The 21838-nt window shown below is 46.0% G+C and overlaps 2 protein-coding genes across 2 annotated transcripts in view; both read right to left on the bottom strand.

Moving 5' to 3' along the window:
- The window catches only part of ahr1b (aryl hydrocarbon receptor 1b), a 33082-nt gene extending 21373 nt beyond the window's left edge, over positions 1-11709 (bottom strand). Inside the window, exons 1-2 of the mRNA XM_062446841.1 lie at positions 10924-11709; positions 10133-10320 (exon numbers count right to left, since the gene is read on the bottom strand). Of these exons, the coding sequence (XP_062302825.1) occupies positions 10133-10320; positions 10924-10964 (229 nt within the window). The 5' untranslated portion in view covers positions 10965-11709. The remainder of the gene's footprint in view (positions 1-10132; positions 10321-10923) is intronic.
- A 2394-nt stretch (positions 11710-14103) lies between these two features.
- The window catches only part of LOC134007859 (aryl hydrocarbon receptor-like), a 14325-nt gene continuing 6590 nt past the window's right edge, over positions 14104-21838 (bottom strand). Inside the window, exons 3-10 of the mRNA XM_062447574.1 lie at positions 21609-21698; positions 18511-18631; positions 18168-18313; positions 17727-17929; positions 17520-17629; positions 17271-17412; positions 15265-17167; positions 14104-14463 (exon numbers count right to left, since the gene is read on the bottom strand). Coding sequence (XP_062303558.1) covers positions 14353-14463; positions 15265-17167; positions 17271-17412; positions 17520-17629; positions 17727-17929; positions 18168-18313; positions 18511-18631; positions 21609-21698 — 2826 coding nt within the window. The 3' untranslated portion in view covers positions 14104-14352. The remainder of the gene's footprint in view (positions 14464-15264; positions 17168-17270; positions 17413-17519; positions 17630-17726; positions 17930-18167; positions 18314-18510; positions 18632-21608; positions 21699-21838) is intronic.

The following is a 21838-nucleotide window of genomic DNA, read 5'->3' as shown; positions in this document are numbered from 1 at the left end:
TTGAGACAGAGAAAAGATGATCAGACTGAACAAAGTCATAAAGTGAGGGAACTCAAGACATTGCTCGAACATGTTAACATGAAGTTGCTTGAACAGACTAACAGTGCCAAAACTAATTGTGAGAAGTCAGTAGTTGTGAAACAGGCTGAAGGTAGCGCTAATTCTCAAGGGAAACAAGAGAGTCTACCAAAGATTTGTAGCCTATTTACCTACGATGAAGATGATGTTGTTGCTATAGCTGTGGCTATGCAGAGGAGAGCCAGAGACAGGGAAAATGCATTATATGGGGAAGCAGCGGGTCAGGTGCAGCCAGAACAGAACCTACAAGAGAAGGTTTATATCACAGCAAAACATGATGGGTGAGGTTAATCAGGAAGGCCTGTCAGTTGAACCCCCAGGTATCAATGAACCCTATGTGTGCATATCCAGGTCCTGATGTATGACAGCCTATGTACCTTTATCGCCCATGGTCAGTGACTGAGCTGAGGGAGCTAGGAAAGGGATTTCCTGACATGAGAGGACTCAGCAACATTTCTAAGAGATTTGCAAATAGTTATCAATGCCATACATACTTTTATTGATTTGAATCAAGGGTTAGAGGTTGCACTCCAGCCCGGTGTGTTGAGAAATAGATTCCTGATGGTGTTTAATGGCAGTAATACTGAAGGGGTGTTGCTTGACTGGAGCAAAGTGTATGATTGCAAACAGAGAAAAGATGAGGATCCTACAGATTATCTGGAAAGACTTACTAGGATTTTTGAAAAACATTCTGGTTTTACAGCAGCTGCATCCCCATGCCACTTTGTCATGTGTTCATATGTGGATTGCTTCCTGAACTCCAGGTAGAAGTTAAGAAACAGGTTCTACATTGGGAGAACAAAACTGTTGATATGATTATGGATTATGTCAAACATAATTGTACATTGATGCAGGAGAATGCAGAAAAGAAAGTTGAGAAATTAATGACATTGCAAATGAATGTCTTACAGAAAGAAAATAATATGTTTAAAGGAAAAAGGAGAGCCAGGGGCAGGCAGCAAGGGGAGTAAGAGATAGACAGGGATATGTGCATACTCTGTAAACAGATACGCCACAGGGCAGGCTATTGTCACAGTATACAGAAATAGTCAGTACCTTTCAGTCATATACTCCATACTACTGCACTCAACCCCTCCCGTTTTCTTCAGAACGAAGAGCTTGCTGTGGCCTGCTCAAGGACACTCAGACAGTAAACAGCCACCATCAAAAATAATAATAATCAAGAATAGGGGAGAAGAACGCCTTACAATAAAAGGCCATGGTGGGCATTAGTAGGAGACCTAGGGCTTATTCCTGCCTCCTCCACATCTCTGTTCCTTCAAAGGCAGGCAGTGCGATCTGCTGCTGTTTCCCATGGCCTTTAGTGGATTCCATCGGTGCAAGGCTAAAGGCCACAGCCTTTAGATGGTGGTCAGCACGCAAACACAGATCTCTTCTCAGGACCCCAACAAGTTACTGGGAAAACCACATGAGAGATAAAAGTATAGAACATGTTTTTCTTGCTGTTGTAATCCAAATTATACCCGGAAACAGACCCAGAGGGAGCTGGACAAGTGGAAAGCACACTTCCAGAGAATCTTTTCAGGGCTTTTATGTGTTTTTGTTCCCAACTGGGTCACATGGCTTCCCATGGTTGAAATGAAGTCGTGTGTTATGGATCCTTTTGTATAAGGAAAGGACAAACATGTTTTGCTTAATGAGCAGGAAAGGGATCGATATGGGACCCTGCAATCTGAAATATTGCACTCTGAAATCTTGAAGAAACACATGCTGCATCCTAAACCTAACCCCCCCTCTCTCTCTTTTCACACACAAATCTAAAAGGCACTGATCGCATTTTCACAATGATGCAGCCGTGCATTCTGTGAGTGGCATGCTCTGTTGACGTACAGTACAAAAACGTGACCGGGCAAATCAGTTCAGCTCCCTACCCTCTCTGAGCTTGTGTTTGTGTGTCTGTATATCCCCCACTATAATGCACAGTAGTAGAATGATGTCCATGCTGTTGTCATCTCCGCTACGGTGCGCCATGTGGGTCAGTGCACACATCACGCCCCTGAGCATTTGGAGGGGGGGAACCATCGATTGGGTGAAACAGCCTTCCCCCTTTTTCCAAAACATGAAATACCACACAGGCACAATTAGGCCTAGCGCTGGCCTAGCTGAGAGAGCTGGCTCACTGAACAAAGATGATTCAATTAAAAGCCTGGCATATAAAGCCGATCTCTCCCTCCACTACGACACAATTAACTCATTCATTAGTCACTGTGGGGGAAGAGGAATCGACGGGGATACCTCAAATTCTTCTGAGTACCAACCATTGACGTAGCCTGGGGAACTGTCGGCGCAATGACACAATGTCCCATGAGACCTTTTTTCACATTGTGTAAATACTGTTTGGTGACTCTGTGAGAATTGGACTGGGCCGACATGACAGAATACTAAAAGGCAGTACTGTGGTACAGCAAACAGATTTACTGGGATGTGCTGATGGTGCACTGAAACTGACACTGAGAGACACAGCCTGGGAAATGGGAGTTGGCCGATGTTGCTCCTGAACAGCAAAGCCCTGTAATGGCTCCTGTCAGCTTTAACCTGGTTGGGGATCTCTCCACAATGCTTAAAATAGTGTAGGATTCATTATTAAATCAGGGTTCCTTCTTCAAGGTATCAAATATTTTGTTTCATTTTATGTAGAAACTCTTTGAGCGGTATGAAGTATGTGCTGTTCCTGTCAATCTCCGTTGCGGTGGGTGAAGCAAGGAGGACAGCGGGATCCACTTTAGCGTTAGCCTAGCACTAGCGCCGAGCGAGCGCCAATACGCCTGTCTGAGTGAATGAGCAGGGGAGTGCTGAGAGCTTCTCAGAAGAGTGCAGTCTAGTGGAACAGCACAGGCTGCGGAGGGGAGGGTAACCGAGATGTTCGTCGTGAAATATTTACACTGGAGCCTATTTGTACCGCGTCATGTGTTGATGACGTCACTGCAGCAGATGCCTGTGACACACGGCGCCTGGGGGCACCCAGGAGTGCGGAGTGCTTTTGACTCCACCGAACGGAGAGCAGCCGCTTACCAAACACACAGCCGCCGACTGGAAGCTGCCGTGGTGGCGGCCAACAAGCAATAAAAACATCAAAATAGGCACTCCTCAGCCCTGAACACACACACACACGTGACAGGCTCCAGCAAGCCACCATTCTCCCTCAACTCCCTCAATGTGGCGCAGAGCCTGAGAGCACAGAAGACAGCTGCCCACTCTAAAGGAGCCTGACAACGACTGCCTTTGCGATGCCCGAGCTGCCATCTTGTACTGAAACAAAACTCAGCCATGAATATCCAAACTAATCAAATGACAGCCAAGCCCCAATATCCCATGGGGATAGCAATATGGGGGATGTGTGTATATGTGTGTGTGTGAGTGGAGAGGGGGTGGGGGGGGCTGTGTGAGGTGGGGGTGAGCTCATTCTCACATTTTGGAGACCCCCTGCCTTCGCCCCACACACCCTGACCTTGCACGTCTTCCCAGATGAGACAGAAGTGCCACTGAGCGGGTGTGACACAAACAGTGACCCGTCAAATGTGGCAGCTTGTGAGGAGGGGACATGAGGGGCCCCTGGGTTCCAGAGGCCTGTGTTGTAGCTGGGGTTGAATCTTTAATGACCCTGGACTGGGGTTAGGGGCGCAGGATGGAGGGTGGAAGAAAGGGGACGCTGTAAGATACAGTAAATGATGTTTGAAGAAGAGAAGGCAGACATGGCTACTGTACTGTAACATGTAACGCGTGTGTGCTCACTGCAAAAAAAGGTCTGCTAAAATACAAGAAACTAACACTAAATTTGAAGAGAAAATGAATTAATACTAGTAAAATTATCTTGCTGCATGGACAGATCATTTTACTCGACAAGATATCTTAAAATAAGTTGATTCCAGTCTAGAAATAGGTAGGCTTAAGAATATACCACAAATTAAAAGATAGAAACTAGTAAATCATTTTTGATAATATATATTATATTTACTAAGAACTAAGATTTTTGATCTTGGCAAGCACAGAACAATTTGCAGTGCTGGAACAAGCCATGTTTGTGCATCGGTAGTGTTAAGAATGTGGTGGTTGTTTTAATTCATTTTCAAAAACCCTAACTCACCACATACAGTATTGTTTAAATGTATTAATTGAACTATAAGCAGGCGGGCCTTCCACAGTAGGCAGAGTGGGCTGTGAAATATTGATGCAGCTAATGTAGACCCAGTCACTTCCACAGTGAATGTAATTATTTTGACAGTTTCATTAGACTTAGACCACAGTATGGCATTGTATGAGCTTTAGCCTCCACATTAAATAATGTGCATCATGATATGGATAGAAATGTAGATTAGTAATGATTAGCATTAAGATGTTATGCTGTATGCAAATCATATGCATGCTGTGAACTTTTGTATAATTCAAACCCACACACACACATGCACACACACACAGACAAGCAATGACAAACTTGACTTCTATAAACCCTTTTAATAAGCAAAACTGCAAAACAACAGAAAAAAAACTAAAATGTCATATGGACCTGTAGTAGATACAGTAATAATAACATGAAGTGGGATGCAGTGTCATGTTATGTAAGTCCTAATCTGGCCTCACATCCTGGAAGCAGATGGCGGATCCTGGAAGCCTCCAACACTACGCCTGTAGACTTCAGGGAAACCGACTCACTAAACATTCGGAATTCTAGGGCATCCTAGAATCCTAGGTATGCTAGGAACCAACAATGAAGACTACCACTACCACTACCACTACTACTACCACTACCACTACCACTACCACTACTACTACCACTACCACTACCACTACCACTACCACTACCACTACCACTACCACTACTACTACCACTACCACTACCACTACCACTACCACTACTACTACCACTACCACTACCACTACCACTACTACTACCACTACCACTACCACTACCACTACCACTACTACTACCACTACCACTACTACTACCACTACCACTACCACTACCACTACTACTACCACTACCACTACCACTACCACTACCACTACCACTACCACTACCACTACCACTACCACTACTACTACCACTACCACTACCACTACCACTACCACTACCACTACCACTACTACTACCACTACCACTACTACTACCACTACTACTACCACTACCACTACTACTACCACTACTACTACCACTACTACTACCACTACCACTACCACTACCACTACCACTACCACTACCACTACCACTACTACTACCACTACCACTACCACTACCACTACTACTACCACTACCACTACCACTACCACTACTACTACCACTACCACTACCACTACCACTACCACTACCACTACCACTACTACTACCACTACCACTACCACTACCACTACTACTACCACTACCACTACCACTACCACTACCACTACCACTACTACTACCACTACCACTACTACTACCACTACTACTACCACTACCACTACTACTACCACTACTACTACCACTACTACTACCACTACCACTACCACTACCACTACCACTACCACTACTACTACCACTACCACTACCACTACCACTACCACTACCACTACCACTACTACTACCACTACTACTACCACTCCTCTAAACAGAGCATCTTTTCTCATTCGATATATGAGTCTTATTTTAAACAGCTAAGATGGAGGTCCATATACCTGTCCAGTGGCGAAAATCTGCTATCAATTTTGGGGGGGACAATTATATGACATTTTCTCAAGAGCAATTCCTGAGGGGGACACCAACATTTCTGCTGTAACACATTGTACATTGTAATATGTTAAATGTATATTATTATTATTTAAATCTCCTTATGTTTACAGTGATTTATTGGGGAGGACAAATGATATTTTTCCCAGGATGGGGGGGTCGTGGCCCCTGGGATTTCTGCCTATGTACCTGTCCATATGCCAACTGTGTCCCTTTTACTTCCCGAGGTCATCCACTGATGTCGTGGAGATCTCCCAGGTGAATATACTCCACTAGAGACACCAATCAATGAGTCCTGACATTCAGCTGAGAGGGAGAGCAAATGCAGGTTGAAGAGGAAATTGGTCAATAACAACACCTTGAGGCATGACATGTCAAGAGACCAATGAACATGTGTCGTTTCCTTTCAATCAACTTCTCTTTGCCAATATGAAGACAAATACAAGCCTTGCCCTCACTGTTATCAAGAGTTACAGTGAGGTCAAGCTGCACACATATGATAAAAGTAACATCCACATATATTCATACCCAATACTCTCTACAAACACAGAACATGTCAGACTGTAAAGACACAAGTTATCATTGAGTATAATTAGTGAGTGTATACTAATCAACAATGACATCTCCAATCTCAGATTTAAAAACAATCCTTTTGGCAATACACCACACTGCCCATGTCATGACCTTCTAAACTGCACAATGTTGAGTGTTGTCAATTGTTTGTGAGACTCTAATGATCCGTTTGAAATTTAGGTTCCAGTATCTTTCAGTAAACCAAAATTCCTGATCGCAGGACTGCTCCCTGCCTACCTCCCTTCTCCCTTAATGAATACCGTGTTGCCTTCGTTTTCTATCGGAGCAGTAAAAGAGTAAAGGATAAGAGCAGACAAAAAAAACCTTTGACAGCACGCTAGTGGAGCTGTGGCCATTTGCAAGAGAACGGGGGGACTGTTCCATCTGATTTTAATGAACATTAATTGGCACTTACAACCGAACGAAATGTGTGACACACACAGCCATCTTAGTCTTGATAGGGCCGTGGCCAAGCCTTCAGTCAGCGCTTGTTCATCCAACATTCTCTCTTCAATATCTTTCATAATTAAACGAGCTTTAGTCTGACATGGGGTGACTGTGATAAAGCAACAATAGGACATGTCTCTGTTTGGAACTTAAGCCTCTCTCTCTGGTTAACTCTGGCATCATGCTCAATGTTTACATATAAGCTGGCCAAGCAATTAGAAACTGTAAGCTTTCTTGGAAGAGGCTGCCTCCTCTTTTGCTCATGACAGCTGAAGCCTTATTTTGAGGCCATCGTTGGATAACCAACTTAACACACTAGGGTGAGACCATGCAGAGCTCAGCTGAGGTAAAAACGGGGGAGATGGTGTGAATATGGTGTGTGTGTGTTTGGTAGAGCAGGTTCACAATGGACCCCAACCGAGACCTTTGCCCGGATCATTCTCTTGGGCAGTTAAAACAACAGAGGTTTGGTAGCACAAGTATGTGTTTAGTCAAGTATGTGTGTACCTCTTGAAACATGACAGTCTCATGTGTGTCCCTTTCCACATGCCACGAGCATGCATACACACACACAGTCATACACACACACACACACACGCACGCGCACGCACGCACACACACACACACACACACACACACACACACACACACACACACACACACACACACACACACACACACACACACAACCAGCATTATTGGAATTCAACCTAATCAGCACAAAAAATTACTTGCACTCTGTGGGACCTGACAAGCTTTCCTGGAATCGAGGAAGACATGTTGACAGATCGTAGGTGTGGAGAAAATAGGAGGAATGTGGCGAGGGATTGAGGACAGACAGAGAGGGCTGGAGATGTGGAAAAACCCAGATACCACTGGGAGCTATTTCAGAATCTCTTATCAGATGGCAGTGAAGAAAAGAAAACATCACTGGCCGCTAGGTTGAATCACGAGAAAACGGATTAGCTCATTTTAAGATCAATTATGGTAAACACAATAAGTGGCCCTTTATAAGACCCGTTTATTCTCGGCTACCTTGACACAGCAGCTAGACTTTGGCCTCTGGTGATCCGAGGTTGAACAGAGCAGAGCTGCTTGTTTTTTTCCCCTCATCCCTTTCTTCTTTTTGTCCTTCAAAGGAATATAACCCCCCTTTAAGTGGATTAGCACTACTGTTATTATTCCCAAACACTTTCATCTTCAAGTGTTCATTTTCATCTGGCTGAAGTGTGTTAACAAAGTCAGTGGGTACACTGTGTACAGAACAGTACATGAACACACCATAGAAACCATCTCGGGTGTGATGGATATCAAAGAGACAAACAGACTAAGATAACATTTACCATTAGGGTACACTTCATTAAGAATTCATCCAGGATTTATACATTGTTAATAGGTTTGCCAAAACCATAAATCTGTGTGCCTCTTTTCATTCAATATGGCTATAGGAATGGGTTATAATAGCACTTGAGTTGAGCCCATTTCTTTGTTTCAATATGTATAGCTCTGTCATGTTGTTTGAAATAAGCATGTACTGTACTGCTGCAGTAGTACTGTATCAGTGACTCTATGCAGGATATGGTCACAGAAACGAGGACCTCTTTCATCCTCATATGAAAAGATCTGAGCTCCATGCACAGTTAAGTTGATCCAACAAGTGCTCTGGGCTTGAAAAAACCTTTCAACCAAACAAACCATGACGGAAGTGGGAGGCTAAACATACCGTGGGCCTTCATTCAGATTACGGCTCTATTCATTCCAGACATTGACATACAGCTTTATTTTATAAGACCAAGACAAACAGGAAAATCTATCATTTGGTGTGGTTAAGTGATCTGTCATTTGTCTGAAACAAGAGTCTTGATAAGCTCAGTGGAGGTCAGGATACAACAGAGCAAACACTCAGGCAAACATCCTCAGCGACACAATGTGTACATAGTTATGTTGACTTATATTGTGAAGCAGCGCTCCTACTGGAGCACAGTGGGTCGCGGGGCTGTCATGTATTCAGCCCCGTAGAGAAACCTCTCCTCGTGGTCAGACGTGGTCAGGGAATAGCATGGCTGTGGAAGCATCTGACAGGAGCGCAAACCATGGAAGCAGAGACTGATGGGAACTGACAAGTGACTTGGAGAAGCCCTGAGTGGTCAGCATGTTGGCCTCCCCAGCTGAGGAGTTGGTTTTCGAAAGCAGTTTCTGAATGATTCATAAAATTGTCTCACAATCTTTTCATTTGAGGAAACAATCACAAAGAGGCTTTCTTGGTCAAAACGATACGGACTATCCTCCCCATAATAATTTGAAGCTGTCACAACTTCATTCCACAGAACTCCCCTCTTCCAACCTCTGTGAGTTGGAGCAGCTCAGTCGGTTGTAAAGAGTTAAGGCCGGTAGAGAACAGCATGTCACTGCTAAGCTCCAATCTCGAAATCACACAAGCGATTCACTAAAAGCCTGCAGAACAGATCTAATCCCTACATGTCAAGCAGTATTTGTTTTGTTTACACAAAACAAATTATGCTTTATTGTGAAAACTGTAGAGGACTGGGCGTGAGTGGCCCACATTGCATTCATACATGGCAGAGCAGCGGTCTCTGCAAACCCTATTCCATAACTCTAAACAAAAACATGACACTGACTTAGGAAAAAGACTCCATGTTCAAGGGTATGATTATTCCACCACTGTTTTAGTCATGCCGTACCTATTAATCCCTGACTCCCCTAGCAGTATAGAAACGCTCCCCTTTTCTCTTCACTCTTCCGCTCTCTCCATTCCTGTCTGAACAGCGGGCATGTATGTAGGCCCTGTCTCCCATGCATCCCAGACAGTGCTCTCACTCACAACAAGCCAGGGTGAGCCCCACTGTCCCCCCCCCCAATTGCCTCGACAGCCATTTTCGAAATTGTCTGTCTAAAACAAACAATTTCCTCCCTCCATTTTATAAATTCTTCAAGCTCATTTTCATTCAATTATTAATGTACCGCCGGAACCCAGTGACTGCATTGCCGCTGCATCGAGTTGGGATGCGAGATAGGACAGCACGATTCTGAACACAAAGACAAGAGTATCTAAGTGGACCAAATCAGAGGATAGAAGTTTTGTGATTTAGCCATCTATCTCAGGTGATTTTACTGTTTTAATGTAAGTAATAACACCAACTATTATGTATAGGTGTTATAAAAAATACAATATTGATAAACAATTAAAAGCTCAGTGAAATAACTCCTTCAATACATCTGTAGCCATATACAGACTGTATACAGCCATGACAGAATCCACCCAGACTCAAACAAGGCCAGAACAATGGAACTCACCTGAGAAGAAGTTCTTGGTTCGCAGGTAACTGACACTGAGACGTAGTATAGACAGTTTATCCAAACTGGAGGTGACCTCATCTGGAAAGGGCAGAAGACTCGCCAGCCTGTCCAATTCAGAGTTCAGTCGGTCCCGGTGCCGCTTGGAAGGGTTGGACTTGCCCCCCTCTGATGGGGTCTGTTTCACACTGAAAGGAACAGATACAATTGCTTCTTCAGGGTTCATATGATAACTATGAGTTATAAAAATAATTATCAAAAGTACCTATTGCCAATCAGAAAATTGATATTTCCAAATAATCACCAGCAGAAAATATAAAAATATAGGGGGGGAGGGGGGGGGGGTATCATCATTTGTTTAAGTATTATTATTCTGAAGATGATAATAACTCTTGTGTTACTACTAATAACAATCTGTACTTTCATAGTATTCAGCTGCTCTTATCGGCCTTCAAACAAATACGTAAATGTAATTTCTTGTAGGCTACTTGGTCGAGGAAACATAAAATGTAACTGTGGTATATCACAACAATTATTAACGATAACAGTTCTGGTTCTGGCTATGTGTAGACGAAAGTGTAACTCACACAGAATGACAAACGCAAAAGAAACAGTTTGCAAATCTTTATACCAATTCCATTTAACCACTCAATTATGCTATTCAGATCTTATATAACATAAGGCCTCATTCCAAACTATACTGACTTTGTGATTCAATATTTACTGTGAAAAGGGAATTCTCACAGAAGAGTGAAACGCAACTGAATTTATTTAACAACGTTTCCACTTACCCCCTCTGCACCGGTTTTCGTCTCTTCCGTCCAGCATACATGTTGAAGCTTTAATCTGTAGCCTGCTCTGTGGCCAAATTCTTTACAATTTTACTCAAACCAATCCATATAAACACCGCAAGACCATCCAAGCAAGGTTCCTCGAATAGTATGTGCATACAATTCTTATTTCCTTTATTGTTCGTTAGGAATAAAATTCCGGTAGCCAATATTTCTGCTGAAACTGCACCGACTGACGCGTCAGTCCATAAGCGCTATTTTATCTTTATCATTTAACCTATTCAACGCAAGTCACAAAGACGTAAATGCACGCTATGAATGAATGTTCCCTTATAGACTTAAGAATCAGACGTTCAAATCACCGGGTAACCGACAATTGTAAAAAATAAAAACAAAAAGTACCGACAAGTACACCATGGAGCTCCACCGGTAAATTCCAATTGGCATCGCTAAACTCCTTCTCCCAACAAGACAGCATCAGTATTCGTGCCATTAATCGCAAAAGTTCATTTGAGTGGAAATTAGTCGACTATACAGTAAAACCACGACTTTGAAATGCTTTGCTGTTTTGCTGATACATCATTGTAAATAACCCCTTGTGGCACGAGCTAAAGCGCGCTCTCTGCCTGAGCCCAAAACCCCCCACCAGACCCAGTGGATGTACACGCATTGGACTGGCCAGGCAACCGGCACTGATTTGTGCAAGAGTGCGCAAGGATCAGAGGCTTGAGGTTTGGAGTGGTACGCGCGTCAGGATAGAAAAGCGCGCAAGCGGTTGGCGGACGCGCGCCAGAGGCAGAGGTCTAAAAAGGTTAAAGGGCGTTGAGATCATAGGATATAGATTCGTTTGCACGCTAATGTATAGTTTGTAATTTATCTTCCATCACATACATATTCACAATGTTAGAATAGCGCACACGCACTTCGTTAAAGACACGAAATGCATCTGTATAGACGTAAATTATATTTCAATGCTTGCACTTCATTTCCTGCAATGTGGTGGCAGCGGCAGAGGTGAGTACGATGCCGAAGTATCAGGTGCCCCTTGTTCATGGCCAGGCCATGAACGTTTGTAACTCACTCAAACCTGGGGAGCATATGCCCCTCTAGCGGCCACAGAAAGCATTAACGAAGAAAAAGCTAAGGGGAAACTTGAAAGTCACAACAACAAGCCAATAGTGCACTGGCCACCGATATGCACTTAGTGTTGCTCCATTTATTAGGCCTACTACATAAAACAAATCTGATCCCACTTAAACTTTATGAGTACATAAAAACCTCTTTAATATCGTGGAGATGAAATGAGTAAAGCATGGCGTCTGATACATGGTTAAAAGCAAAATACAACAAAAGCCATAATTAACTTAATCATACTAAAGAGACATACAATAATGTTTTAAAGACACACGTTGTGCAGGAAATATACAAAAGTACATGACAGGTGTGAATGGCTTATAAAGGCCATGTGACATAAAAATAACAAATGAATAACAATATACACAATACATTGATACTGCATATTATCTCGATTCCAGAGGATGAAATGAATATATGTAATGTAAATAGTGCTTCAGGTGTTCAGAAGTCTGCAGGCAGGAAAATGAAACACTACACTTTGAAAATTGGCACTGTGACAGATTTCACAAATCTATCCACACCAGTGGACAAATTGTATTAATCAAAAGTAGAGCTTTCCCACTTGGAACTATGTCCAAACATAGGAACTATAAAAAAAAAATATAGTACAAACTAATTATGTTCCATGTCTTATTTCAACATTAAACAAGTCTAAGGCACTTGGTATCCCCATTCCACAGAAAATGTCATGTGGTTTCAGTTCCCTGCCCTGCCTAACGTTTCTCTAAACTCTTTATCACCCTGAATATATTTAATCAATGCTGAATTCGCTGACTAGTCAGAGTAGCTGCCTTACTTGTAGATCACTTCCTTGTATAATCAGGGTGGGTTTTCCAAATACACCACCTTTCAACAAAACAGGCAATAAATGAATCACAGAAGTGACAACAAAGTAAAACATTTTCCCAATTTGGTATCGGAGAGAAAAATCAACATCTAGTTCTGAATAGTGGTTCTTTCTTATTTGTTTGTCTTATATTATTTCTGTGTGACTAATGCTACATTATAGTTCATTACACTGACAGCATTGCTACAAAAAATAAAACATCAATCCTATGCTTTGGCAATTTGGCAATCTGTCTGAAATGAAACATATCAAACAAAACAGCTTGTATCAAGAAAGACATGACCATTTAATGGCCTATATGTTGAGCAGTATCTCAAATCGACTAGAATCTCGAATTTACATCTCTTCAACTGGCTACTGGAACTCTAATGGGTCAGTTAGGCACCTCGCTCCTTCTAGTTTTTTTCTTTTCTTTTTCTACCGAACAGAAGCACAAACAAATACAGATGTAGGTGAACAAAGGCACTTTAAAATAACAGGACACAACTGGCTCAAAAAAACCTTTGATTAAATGCTTATAAAAATATAAAATATGCAATTTCCAACAAAAACAAAGAAAAAAAAGAGCTGTTATTTTTTATCATGACATTCTGAGTAATCATAATACAATATCAAAAATTGAATTTCTGTCGCATGTGGCAAGGATCCAGGTGGTCCAAGACATGTAACGTATGATGAAATCTATCTTAAGAAAAAATGAATCTTTTCAACTTTCCTTCAGATTACTGCAAGAATCTGCAAGTTATCACACTTAGTAACCCAATTGTAATTGTGGGGAATGCCTGCCTTCATACAAAGTATGTAACATCTATACATACGGTTCGTATCCTCTCCATTTTTTCACACCATCTATGTTTTACAATCCTATACAGATGCATGAACAATTATATTGTTTCAGATGCAAGTATTCCTCTTAACTTTGCCAGAATAGAATCCAGATTTTTTTTCTGTAAGCAGATAGAATCCTGCTTGACTTTTTGCATCAAAACTTTTATCACTATTACTTCATAATCTCACCTGTTGTTGGTCAATAAAAACTGTTCACATTACCTTTCCTTATACTGAAACCTAAAACATTACTTTTCCAAAAACTGATATACTAACACCAGTAAATGAATCAATGTCCAACGAGCAGACAAATCAGAACAATGGATCATTTGGTTTGGTTAAGAGCACTGTCGGGGTTAATCCTCCCCTGGGTTTGAGGAGACAAGGGAAAACTCCAGTGACATTTGGTGCAAGAACATGATGTCTTCTGATGTCCAAGTTCCTTTTCTTTTGGCTGTTTCCAGATGTGGGACTTAAGTATGGAAGGAGAAGAACAGTTCTGGGCTCTCTCCTCGCCCTCAGGGCAAGGGTTCCTGGTGGTGACCACGTTTTCAGTCTGCGTCTGTCCGGGTTTAAAGATGAGAGCCTCTCTCTGTCTGCTGCTAGACATGCTATTCCTACCTAGAAGTCACAGCAGTTAGTTTGACTGTTCTCTGAAAAATATGTAGTTTGACTTGGCAAAGTTGGAAGGGAAACAACCCATTTTCCTCCATTGGACTACTCTTGATCTGGGAAAAGGAACACCAAACAGAGAGATTCAGAAAAACAATACAATGTAATGCTACTGCATTAGTGTACTGTACTGTAAGTGCTTTGACTTAAAATAGAACTATTCCTAATAGAGTGATAATACAGTGGTCCTCCAATGTTTGTTGCAACTTATATTCAATACAAGCCAAACCAGCGTCAATGGATATTTGTTAACACTGTCAAATTTGAGGGCACTCTTGATTTAGGCCTACTTTACCTGGTGTCAAGAAACAAATAGGCCAGGCTCATAAGAGCCAAGTGTGAGACACATCAAATGCACCTTAATTACCTTCTACTTTCAAGTACTTAATCTATGTGTCTGACCCAGGTCTGAGGTAAGCAGTAAGGCATGCATCCAAATAAGGCTCATTCATAGCTCCTTAGCACTTATCTGAGGCTACATTCACACTGCAGCTGAATGTGGCCCTGAATCCTGGCTTTTTCCCTCATATGTGACACAGGTCTGTTACTCGGATGACAGCGTGAACAGCCCAAAGCGCATTGAATCTGACCTTTTCAAAACAGACTTGGGCCACTGTCATATGTGGTTTTAAATCGGGTACAGGTCTGATATTTGGCAATGCGACCTCAGTCTAAACAGTCAAATCGGAATTTGTGCGACTTTTACGTCACCCATGATCGACATTCGTCACAATTCCGCGCTGGCAGAATGAATGTATCTAATAAATCAATGGGAATTGAGCATTAAGGCTTGCAGTGTGAACGTAGCCTGAGATCATGTGACCCTCCGTGTAAATTCGGTGTGTCCGTGCCGTTACCTGTGTGTGCGGGTTGCAGTTGAGGTAGTGCTGTTGAGACAGCAGGCTGTCGGTGGGGAGACCCGGTGTCAGCTGACAGGACAAGGGGTTGATGGCGGCGTCTTCCTGAGGGCTGGCGGACGTTTCCGCTGCAGGACCACCAGGGTTAGGGTTCCTCTGGAAGTAACAGGATGCCTGCGAGGAGCTCTGGCTTTCGGGGGCCTTCATCCTCTGACAGGAAGGGCCCAAGGAGCCCAGGCCTGTGTTGCTTCCCTGCACTTTGTTGACAGGGACTGTGGACTGGCTCTGGAACATACAGCTGTTGGAAGAAACCAGAGACTGGGTCCCTAAATCTTCGAGAGGAGTGAAGGCCACATTGGGGTTCATTTGAGATTGGTACATGGCCTGGTAGTGCTGAGAGTTCTGGGGAGCCTGTCCCGGAAGAGAGTCTCTTTGGAATTCAGACACCTTGTTAAAACGGCCGTCCATGGCTTTGTGTCCGTTTTGTAACGATATGGGCAGCTGCTGCAGCTGCCGTTGTTGTTCTTGCTGTTGCTGCCAAGACTGTCTTTGATTCATGTTGTTCTGGGTCTGAAGGGAAAAGTTTTCTTGTAAACAGTTAGCTCTGGATAAAGGATCGACAATGATATCCTGCTGACTTGAAATACTCTGGCTGTACGTTTCCAAAATGGCTGATTTGGAGATAGATGGCATCCATTGGTTTTCCTGACAGGGTCCAAGGTGATTTGATTGCTTCCCAGAGTTCTGAAAGCCCATTGCTTGAGTAGGTACTCCCTGCTGCACAAAGTTCTGAATTGGAACAGTCACTGCGCTCGGGTGGAGCTGCCTACCTGTGGTTTGAGAGCCTGGCTGCATCTGCCTCAGAGAACCGGAACCGAGACCGTTCTGCCACGGAGAGCTGGACTGAACTTGGGAGGCTTGGAGGTTCTGCATAAGTTGGTTTTGGATCCGGGAACATGACCCCTCCAGGGCAGGGTTGAACCCTGCTTGGGTCTTCAGCCCCAAGCTGTTAGGCGTGTTGAGCCGAGGGTCAACTCCTCCCAGTGACAGGGAGAAAGTGTTGTTTGTGGCTGTCGGCTGAAGGGGGTCGTTCAGAGCTCCAGAGCTCACATGGGGACCTATGTGTGTCAGCTTCATCATGCTCCCAATAGAACCAGGCCCTCTGTTCCCCAGTAACTGGCTCTGTGGCTCCATGGTCCAGTTGAAGTTCTGGTTCCCAGGTAGCAGTGGGGGCTGCAGATCCAGGATGGGGAGGCAGGGTAGTGGCTCCAGGAGGGGGTGACCAAGGCCCCCTGGAGAGGGGAGCTGATCAGGTCTTTGAAGGCCACTCACCTGGAGGAGGTGATCCTCCACGTAGGAAAAGATGTCGTTACTGAGGATTTCGTTGAGGTCGTCGGGGAGGTCACAGCTGTTGGCGTTCATGGTGTTCACCTTCAGCAGGGTGTTCTCCCAGTCCTTCAGCTCCACGGGGTCCACGTCCAAGGTGGAGCACATGCTATCGTCCCCGATGATCTGCTGCAGGGTCTCCATCATGTCCTGGAGGGTGGCCTCCTCCTTCAGCAGGGTGCTGGGCTTGGCCAGCGGATGCTGCCAGGTATCTCCGGGCACGCTGGTGAGAGCGTGGCTGTCCTTGAAGGCCACGTCGTTGAGGGTGGACATGGAGTTGGGATCGCTGGTTTGCTGGTAGAAAGACTGGTCCTGCTGGAGCAGGGAGCCCAGGAGAGAGCTGGGGTCCAGAGACAAGTCCTCCTCCACCTTCCTGATCTTGGGGGCTTTGCACTGGGTAGGGATGTCTGCTATGTCCAGGGAGGGGCCCACCTCGTACAGAACTCCCTCACCCGTGGCAAAGTTAAAGGGCAGCTGCAGTCGCCTCACACGGAGATGCTCCTCGCCTTCTTCATTTCTGGAGGGAGCAGGGATCGGTTAGTCACCACGTACAGTGCCATAGCGCTGCCTTGGGGAAAACGGTGTGTGCGTTCTGATTGGGTGGCAACCCCTCCACTTACGTCAGAGCTCTCTGTCGGGCCACGATGAAGTCGGGCCTGCCGGTCTTGTAGACCAGCCGGGCGTTGGCCTGAACCCACACCCAGGTCCCCCCTTTGGTCAGCAGTCTGAAGACGGTGAGGCCACTCTCCCCTGTCTTTATCACTGGTGGAGTGGGGGGCAAATAACACAGGGGCAAACCGTTACCTCACAAACACCAACTTGCTGTTCGTTGATGTCAGATGTGGTATCGATTACTAAGCCGGGCTTACTTTTCACATGGTTGTCTGCACAGTACATCATGTCAGCTGCGTGGATGAACTGGTATCCTGAGCCGCGCATGCACAGCTCTATTTCACTGTAGCCCAGAACCACTTTCCCCCTGGCAGAGACACAGGGACAAAAAGAACACGCTGTTTGCAACAAATGTCTATAAAAGGGCATATTTCAGCACAGTCTGTCTCAGTAAGAATCTCTACCTGATGTCAATTCCCACGGGTGAGAAGTCCAGCTTGTGCTTGGTCTGGAAGAGCAGAGTCTTAGCCCTGATCTCCAGGATGGAGGGGGGCTGGAGGGGGGTGGCGATGACAAACAAGGCCAGCTGGGGGTGGCTTATGGTCCCGTCCTCTGACACCTTGGTCTGGCCCTGGAGGTACTTCAGACGCCCATGGAAGTTCAGGGCCTAAGTACACAGAGCACACACCACAGACATTAGAGGGGCTTCTTCCTGTGTGTGAACAACTACGATAAAATAACTTAATAAAGGTTAACTTCGTGAACCTTTATTTTCACTCTCCGCAATATACAGTACAGGTCACTAAGTAATAAATATGATATTATTATAGTAATATTATTCAAGTATATTATTATTTATGTGGACATGTTTATGTCGGAGAGATACTTCTCCAAAGTGTGTTTACCAGGAAGCCCGAGGAGTTGTCTAGGAGACAGCGGAAGCGACAGACGAAGCTTCTCTCCAGGAAGGAGGAGTTCTCAGGGGGAAGCTGCTCGGGGTTGTAGCTCACAATGTTGCTGGTGATGTCACTGCTGTTGCTCTGTGTGGCTACTGAAAAGTCACACACGCACACGCGGGGATTACACCTTGCAGCCTTTCACAGCACAGCGCACAGTTTGCACAACTCCAAAGCTGGAAAGGAGCAGAGGACATGAGGGGAGACAGGGGATGTGTGACGTGCGCAGCCGCGGGCCCAGGTAAGGGCGTGCGCGGCGCCCGGTGGTGAGTGTGGACGGAGGTGGGCTCACCCTCGGAGCCCTGCTCCCCCTCAAACTGATTGGGGTTGAGGGCGAAGTGCAGCTCCCTCCTGAACACGGCTCTGTCGTCCGTGTGGATCAGCTCAAACACACTCTGGTGAACCACGTCCGACTGAGGGGAGGGATCAAGACAGACAGAAGCACAGAGAGATTGGAACACCGGGCGTCAGCGTGCGAAGGGGGCGGTGAGGATGATGAGGATACCATTTCTACATTGGTGCTAATTGACAGAGGTTTAGACATGAGGTGGATGAACTGCCAGAAACCCAAGTCCTGCTTTCTGTAAACATACGACACCATAAGCACTTCCATAACCCACCCATCCATTCATGAGGCGATTGATTCAATCAAAATGCGCTAATCTACGCAACTGTTACCAGTGTTGAGTGAGATCAGTGGTTCAAAGGATGTTAGTAAGAAAAAAAGACTTCAAATAAGACCAGGTCATGTAAACAGGGGGTCAGATGGCTGAGCGGTTGGGGTAGTAATCAGAAGGTTGTTGGTTCGATACCCGGCTCTGCGTGCCTAATGACGTTGTGTCCTTGGGCAAGGCACTTCACCCTACTTGCCTCGGGGGGAATGTCCCTGTACTTACTGTGAGTCGCTCTGGATAGGAGCGTCTGCTAAATGTAAACAACAGTGGCTTTTAACAGGTTCACACTGCCCTCTACTGGTCAGGCGAGCTAAAGGCTCAGCTGGGGAGGAAGAGGGTTAGGGAGGGGTTCATGACCCTCTCCGCCCCTCTCCTGAGGGGACGCTTTCAGTTAGAGAGAGTGAACAGCACGCCATTGTTTGCGTTGCAGACTAAGTGTAGACTAACAGTCCAAGTGGGAACGGGCTTTCCATGGTTCTCCAAAGGCAAACTAGGTAATGGCAAACACACAGGGCCATCCTTGCTCGTGCGTGTGCGCTCACACAAGCTGTCAGACGGAGGTGGAGAAGTGTGTGTGTTTTGAGGCGGGCGGGGGGGGGGGCGGGCCGAGCGGACCTCGGTACCCTGCCGCTTACACAATCGCCGGCTAACAAGCCCGCACAAAGGCCGTGTCAACACCGCTAAGCACACACAAGGGGCGGACCACACCGACTCCAGATCTAGCGGGGCTGGGGGGGATTTGTATTGCGTCGGGCGTCGCGCTTTGAGAAGCCCAGGTGGGTGTGGTGCTGGTGAACCCTGGAGAGTGACTCCTGGCAACATAAGACAGGCCCCCCCCCCACGGTGCAGCCGTCTGTTTTAAGGAGAGGGCGACACGTCGCATGATACAGGGAGCACGCTGTTTACATTAACAGGTTCCTCCCAGCGCTGACCCCGACGCTAATGATCTCCTCGGCCCGGAGACACGGCCCTCATAAGCGGTCGACACTTTCTGGAATTGTGGGGGGGGGGGGGGGGGATTTTTAGGCCAATCACACCCTCTGGATGTGTGTACTGTATCTGTTCTGTGCTCATGTTAAAACCTTAGCACGGTCTGTATAGTAGATCTATTCATCTCTTGTCACACATGCTGATTGCTGTGACCTAGCTGATTGTCTGTATATTTGACTGTACAGAGCACACACAGTACACTGAGTGGGACATGTGGTGAGCCTGATACGTGTGGTGGGGTCGTCTGCGGCTTAGCCCCAGAGAATACCGCACGTCTTTCTCTACAAGTGCAATGCTGAGGTGTAAATGTGCGAGAAAGCCAAATATTTCAAGGTTGCAGGACAGAATATACTGTGTGTGTGTGTGTGTGTGTCTCAGCCTCCTGCTGTGTAGGGCAGGGCTCTGGGCCCCTGGCCCGGTCATGCCCCGTGTCACACAGAGGGTGACGAGTGCTTCTGGGTCCTGTGGACTGACAGAGAATCACGCCACGCGCATTTTTTACCCGAATGACTCAAACGTGTACCTCGCACCTTTTCAAAGGAGCCCCCCCTCACCTCCCCACATCTCTGAAAACGAGCGTGTGTGCGTGTAGGAGCGGCGTTGGTGTGATGTGGTTCTCTGCTGCCCCCTGGCCCCCTCAGACACGCCGCTCGGAGCCCCGCCGTGTGCCAGCTAGCGTGTGCACGAGGCCCATTAGTTTGAGTCTGAACTTTTGACTTGTAAACACATCCATTTCAAATGCGGTCTGGAGAAATATGTCTGCGATGGGGAGAAGTGCCCGGGGTGAGCGCACACACACACACACGCACGCACACTCGCGCACACACACACCCCTCTTGATTCACAACACGATACCTGCTTCTTTTATTTCCGACTTGATACGAACAATCCAGATCTGGGCCAGCATCTTTTCCCCCAACCCCTCTTATGTCCATACAACAGTGTAACAGTGTAAAGTCTAGTCCCGCAGTACAAAGCACATGACTAAAACAGTGGGCTTCATATAATATTCCGCCGGGTCTATGCCAGGAGGGATACTGGGGGTTTTGGAGGTGCTTGTCCAGTCGAGACGGCTGCTCCGAGTTGGCATGGTGTGAGCTGTGTCGTACATACTGTATGACAACAACGCCGCAGGCAAACACTGGCACCGGGCACTCGTCTGCCCGTTGCCATGGAGCCGGGGCGGGGGTGTGAACAGGCTGAGGGAAAACAGCTGAGGAAGGGGCAGCTGCAGCCTGCAGGGCAGGGCAGGGGCCTCTGGGAAACAGGACACCTCCCGCTGCCTGATTTAGGTCCGAATTGAACTTGATATTTTCAGGGCTACGAGGCTAGATGGTCCATGGTGGAGGTGGTCTGGTGTAGTGTGTGTACTGTCATGCACACGAACGCACGCACACACACACACACACACACACACACACACACACACACACACACACACACACACACACACACACACACACACACACACACACACGCACACACAGACGCACACAGGCATTCTAAAGACAAACAATGCTAGAACTGTGTCAGGAGAAGGCAGGTTTAAACAGTTTTAACAACAAGTTGCTCAACATCTTGTACAACTCATGGGAAAATACCTAACCTTCTATGAGGAAACACATTTCTCTCAGCCATTCCTGCATTAACCGTCCAAAAGTGTCCACTGGGGCCTGAAGACCATGAATGTCACAGTGTTGGGGGGGGGCACAGCTCCCCTGCTCACCTGGTGGAAGCCGAGGTAGTCCTGGATGGTGGGGGAGGAGTAGAAGACGTAGCCCTCTGCCGTGACCACCAGGACGAAGCCGTTCAGGGCCTGCAGGGCACAGAGACAAGGACCAGCTCAGATGTCAGGTGGCTGAGCGGTTAGGGAATTGCGCCGGTAATCCGAAGGTTGCTGGTTTGATTCCCGGCCATGCAAAATGACGTTGTGTCCTTGGGCAAGGCACTTCACCC

Source organism: Osmerus eperlanus, chromosome 21 (assembly GCF_963692335.1).
Source record: "Osmerus eperlanus chromosome 21, fOsmEpe2.1, whole genome shotgun sequence".
NCBI classification, from domain to species: Eukaryota; Metazoa; Chordata; class Actinopteri; order Osmeriformes; family Osmeridae; genus Osmerus; species Osmerus eperlanus.
The sequence above is the reverse complement of the archived record's forward strand: the minus strand, read 5'-3'. Positions and strand labels throughout refer to the sequence as shown.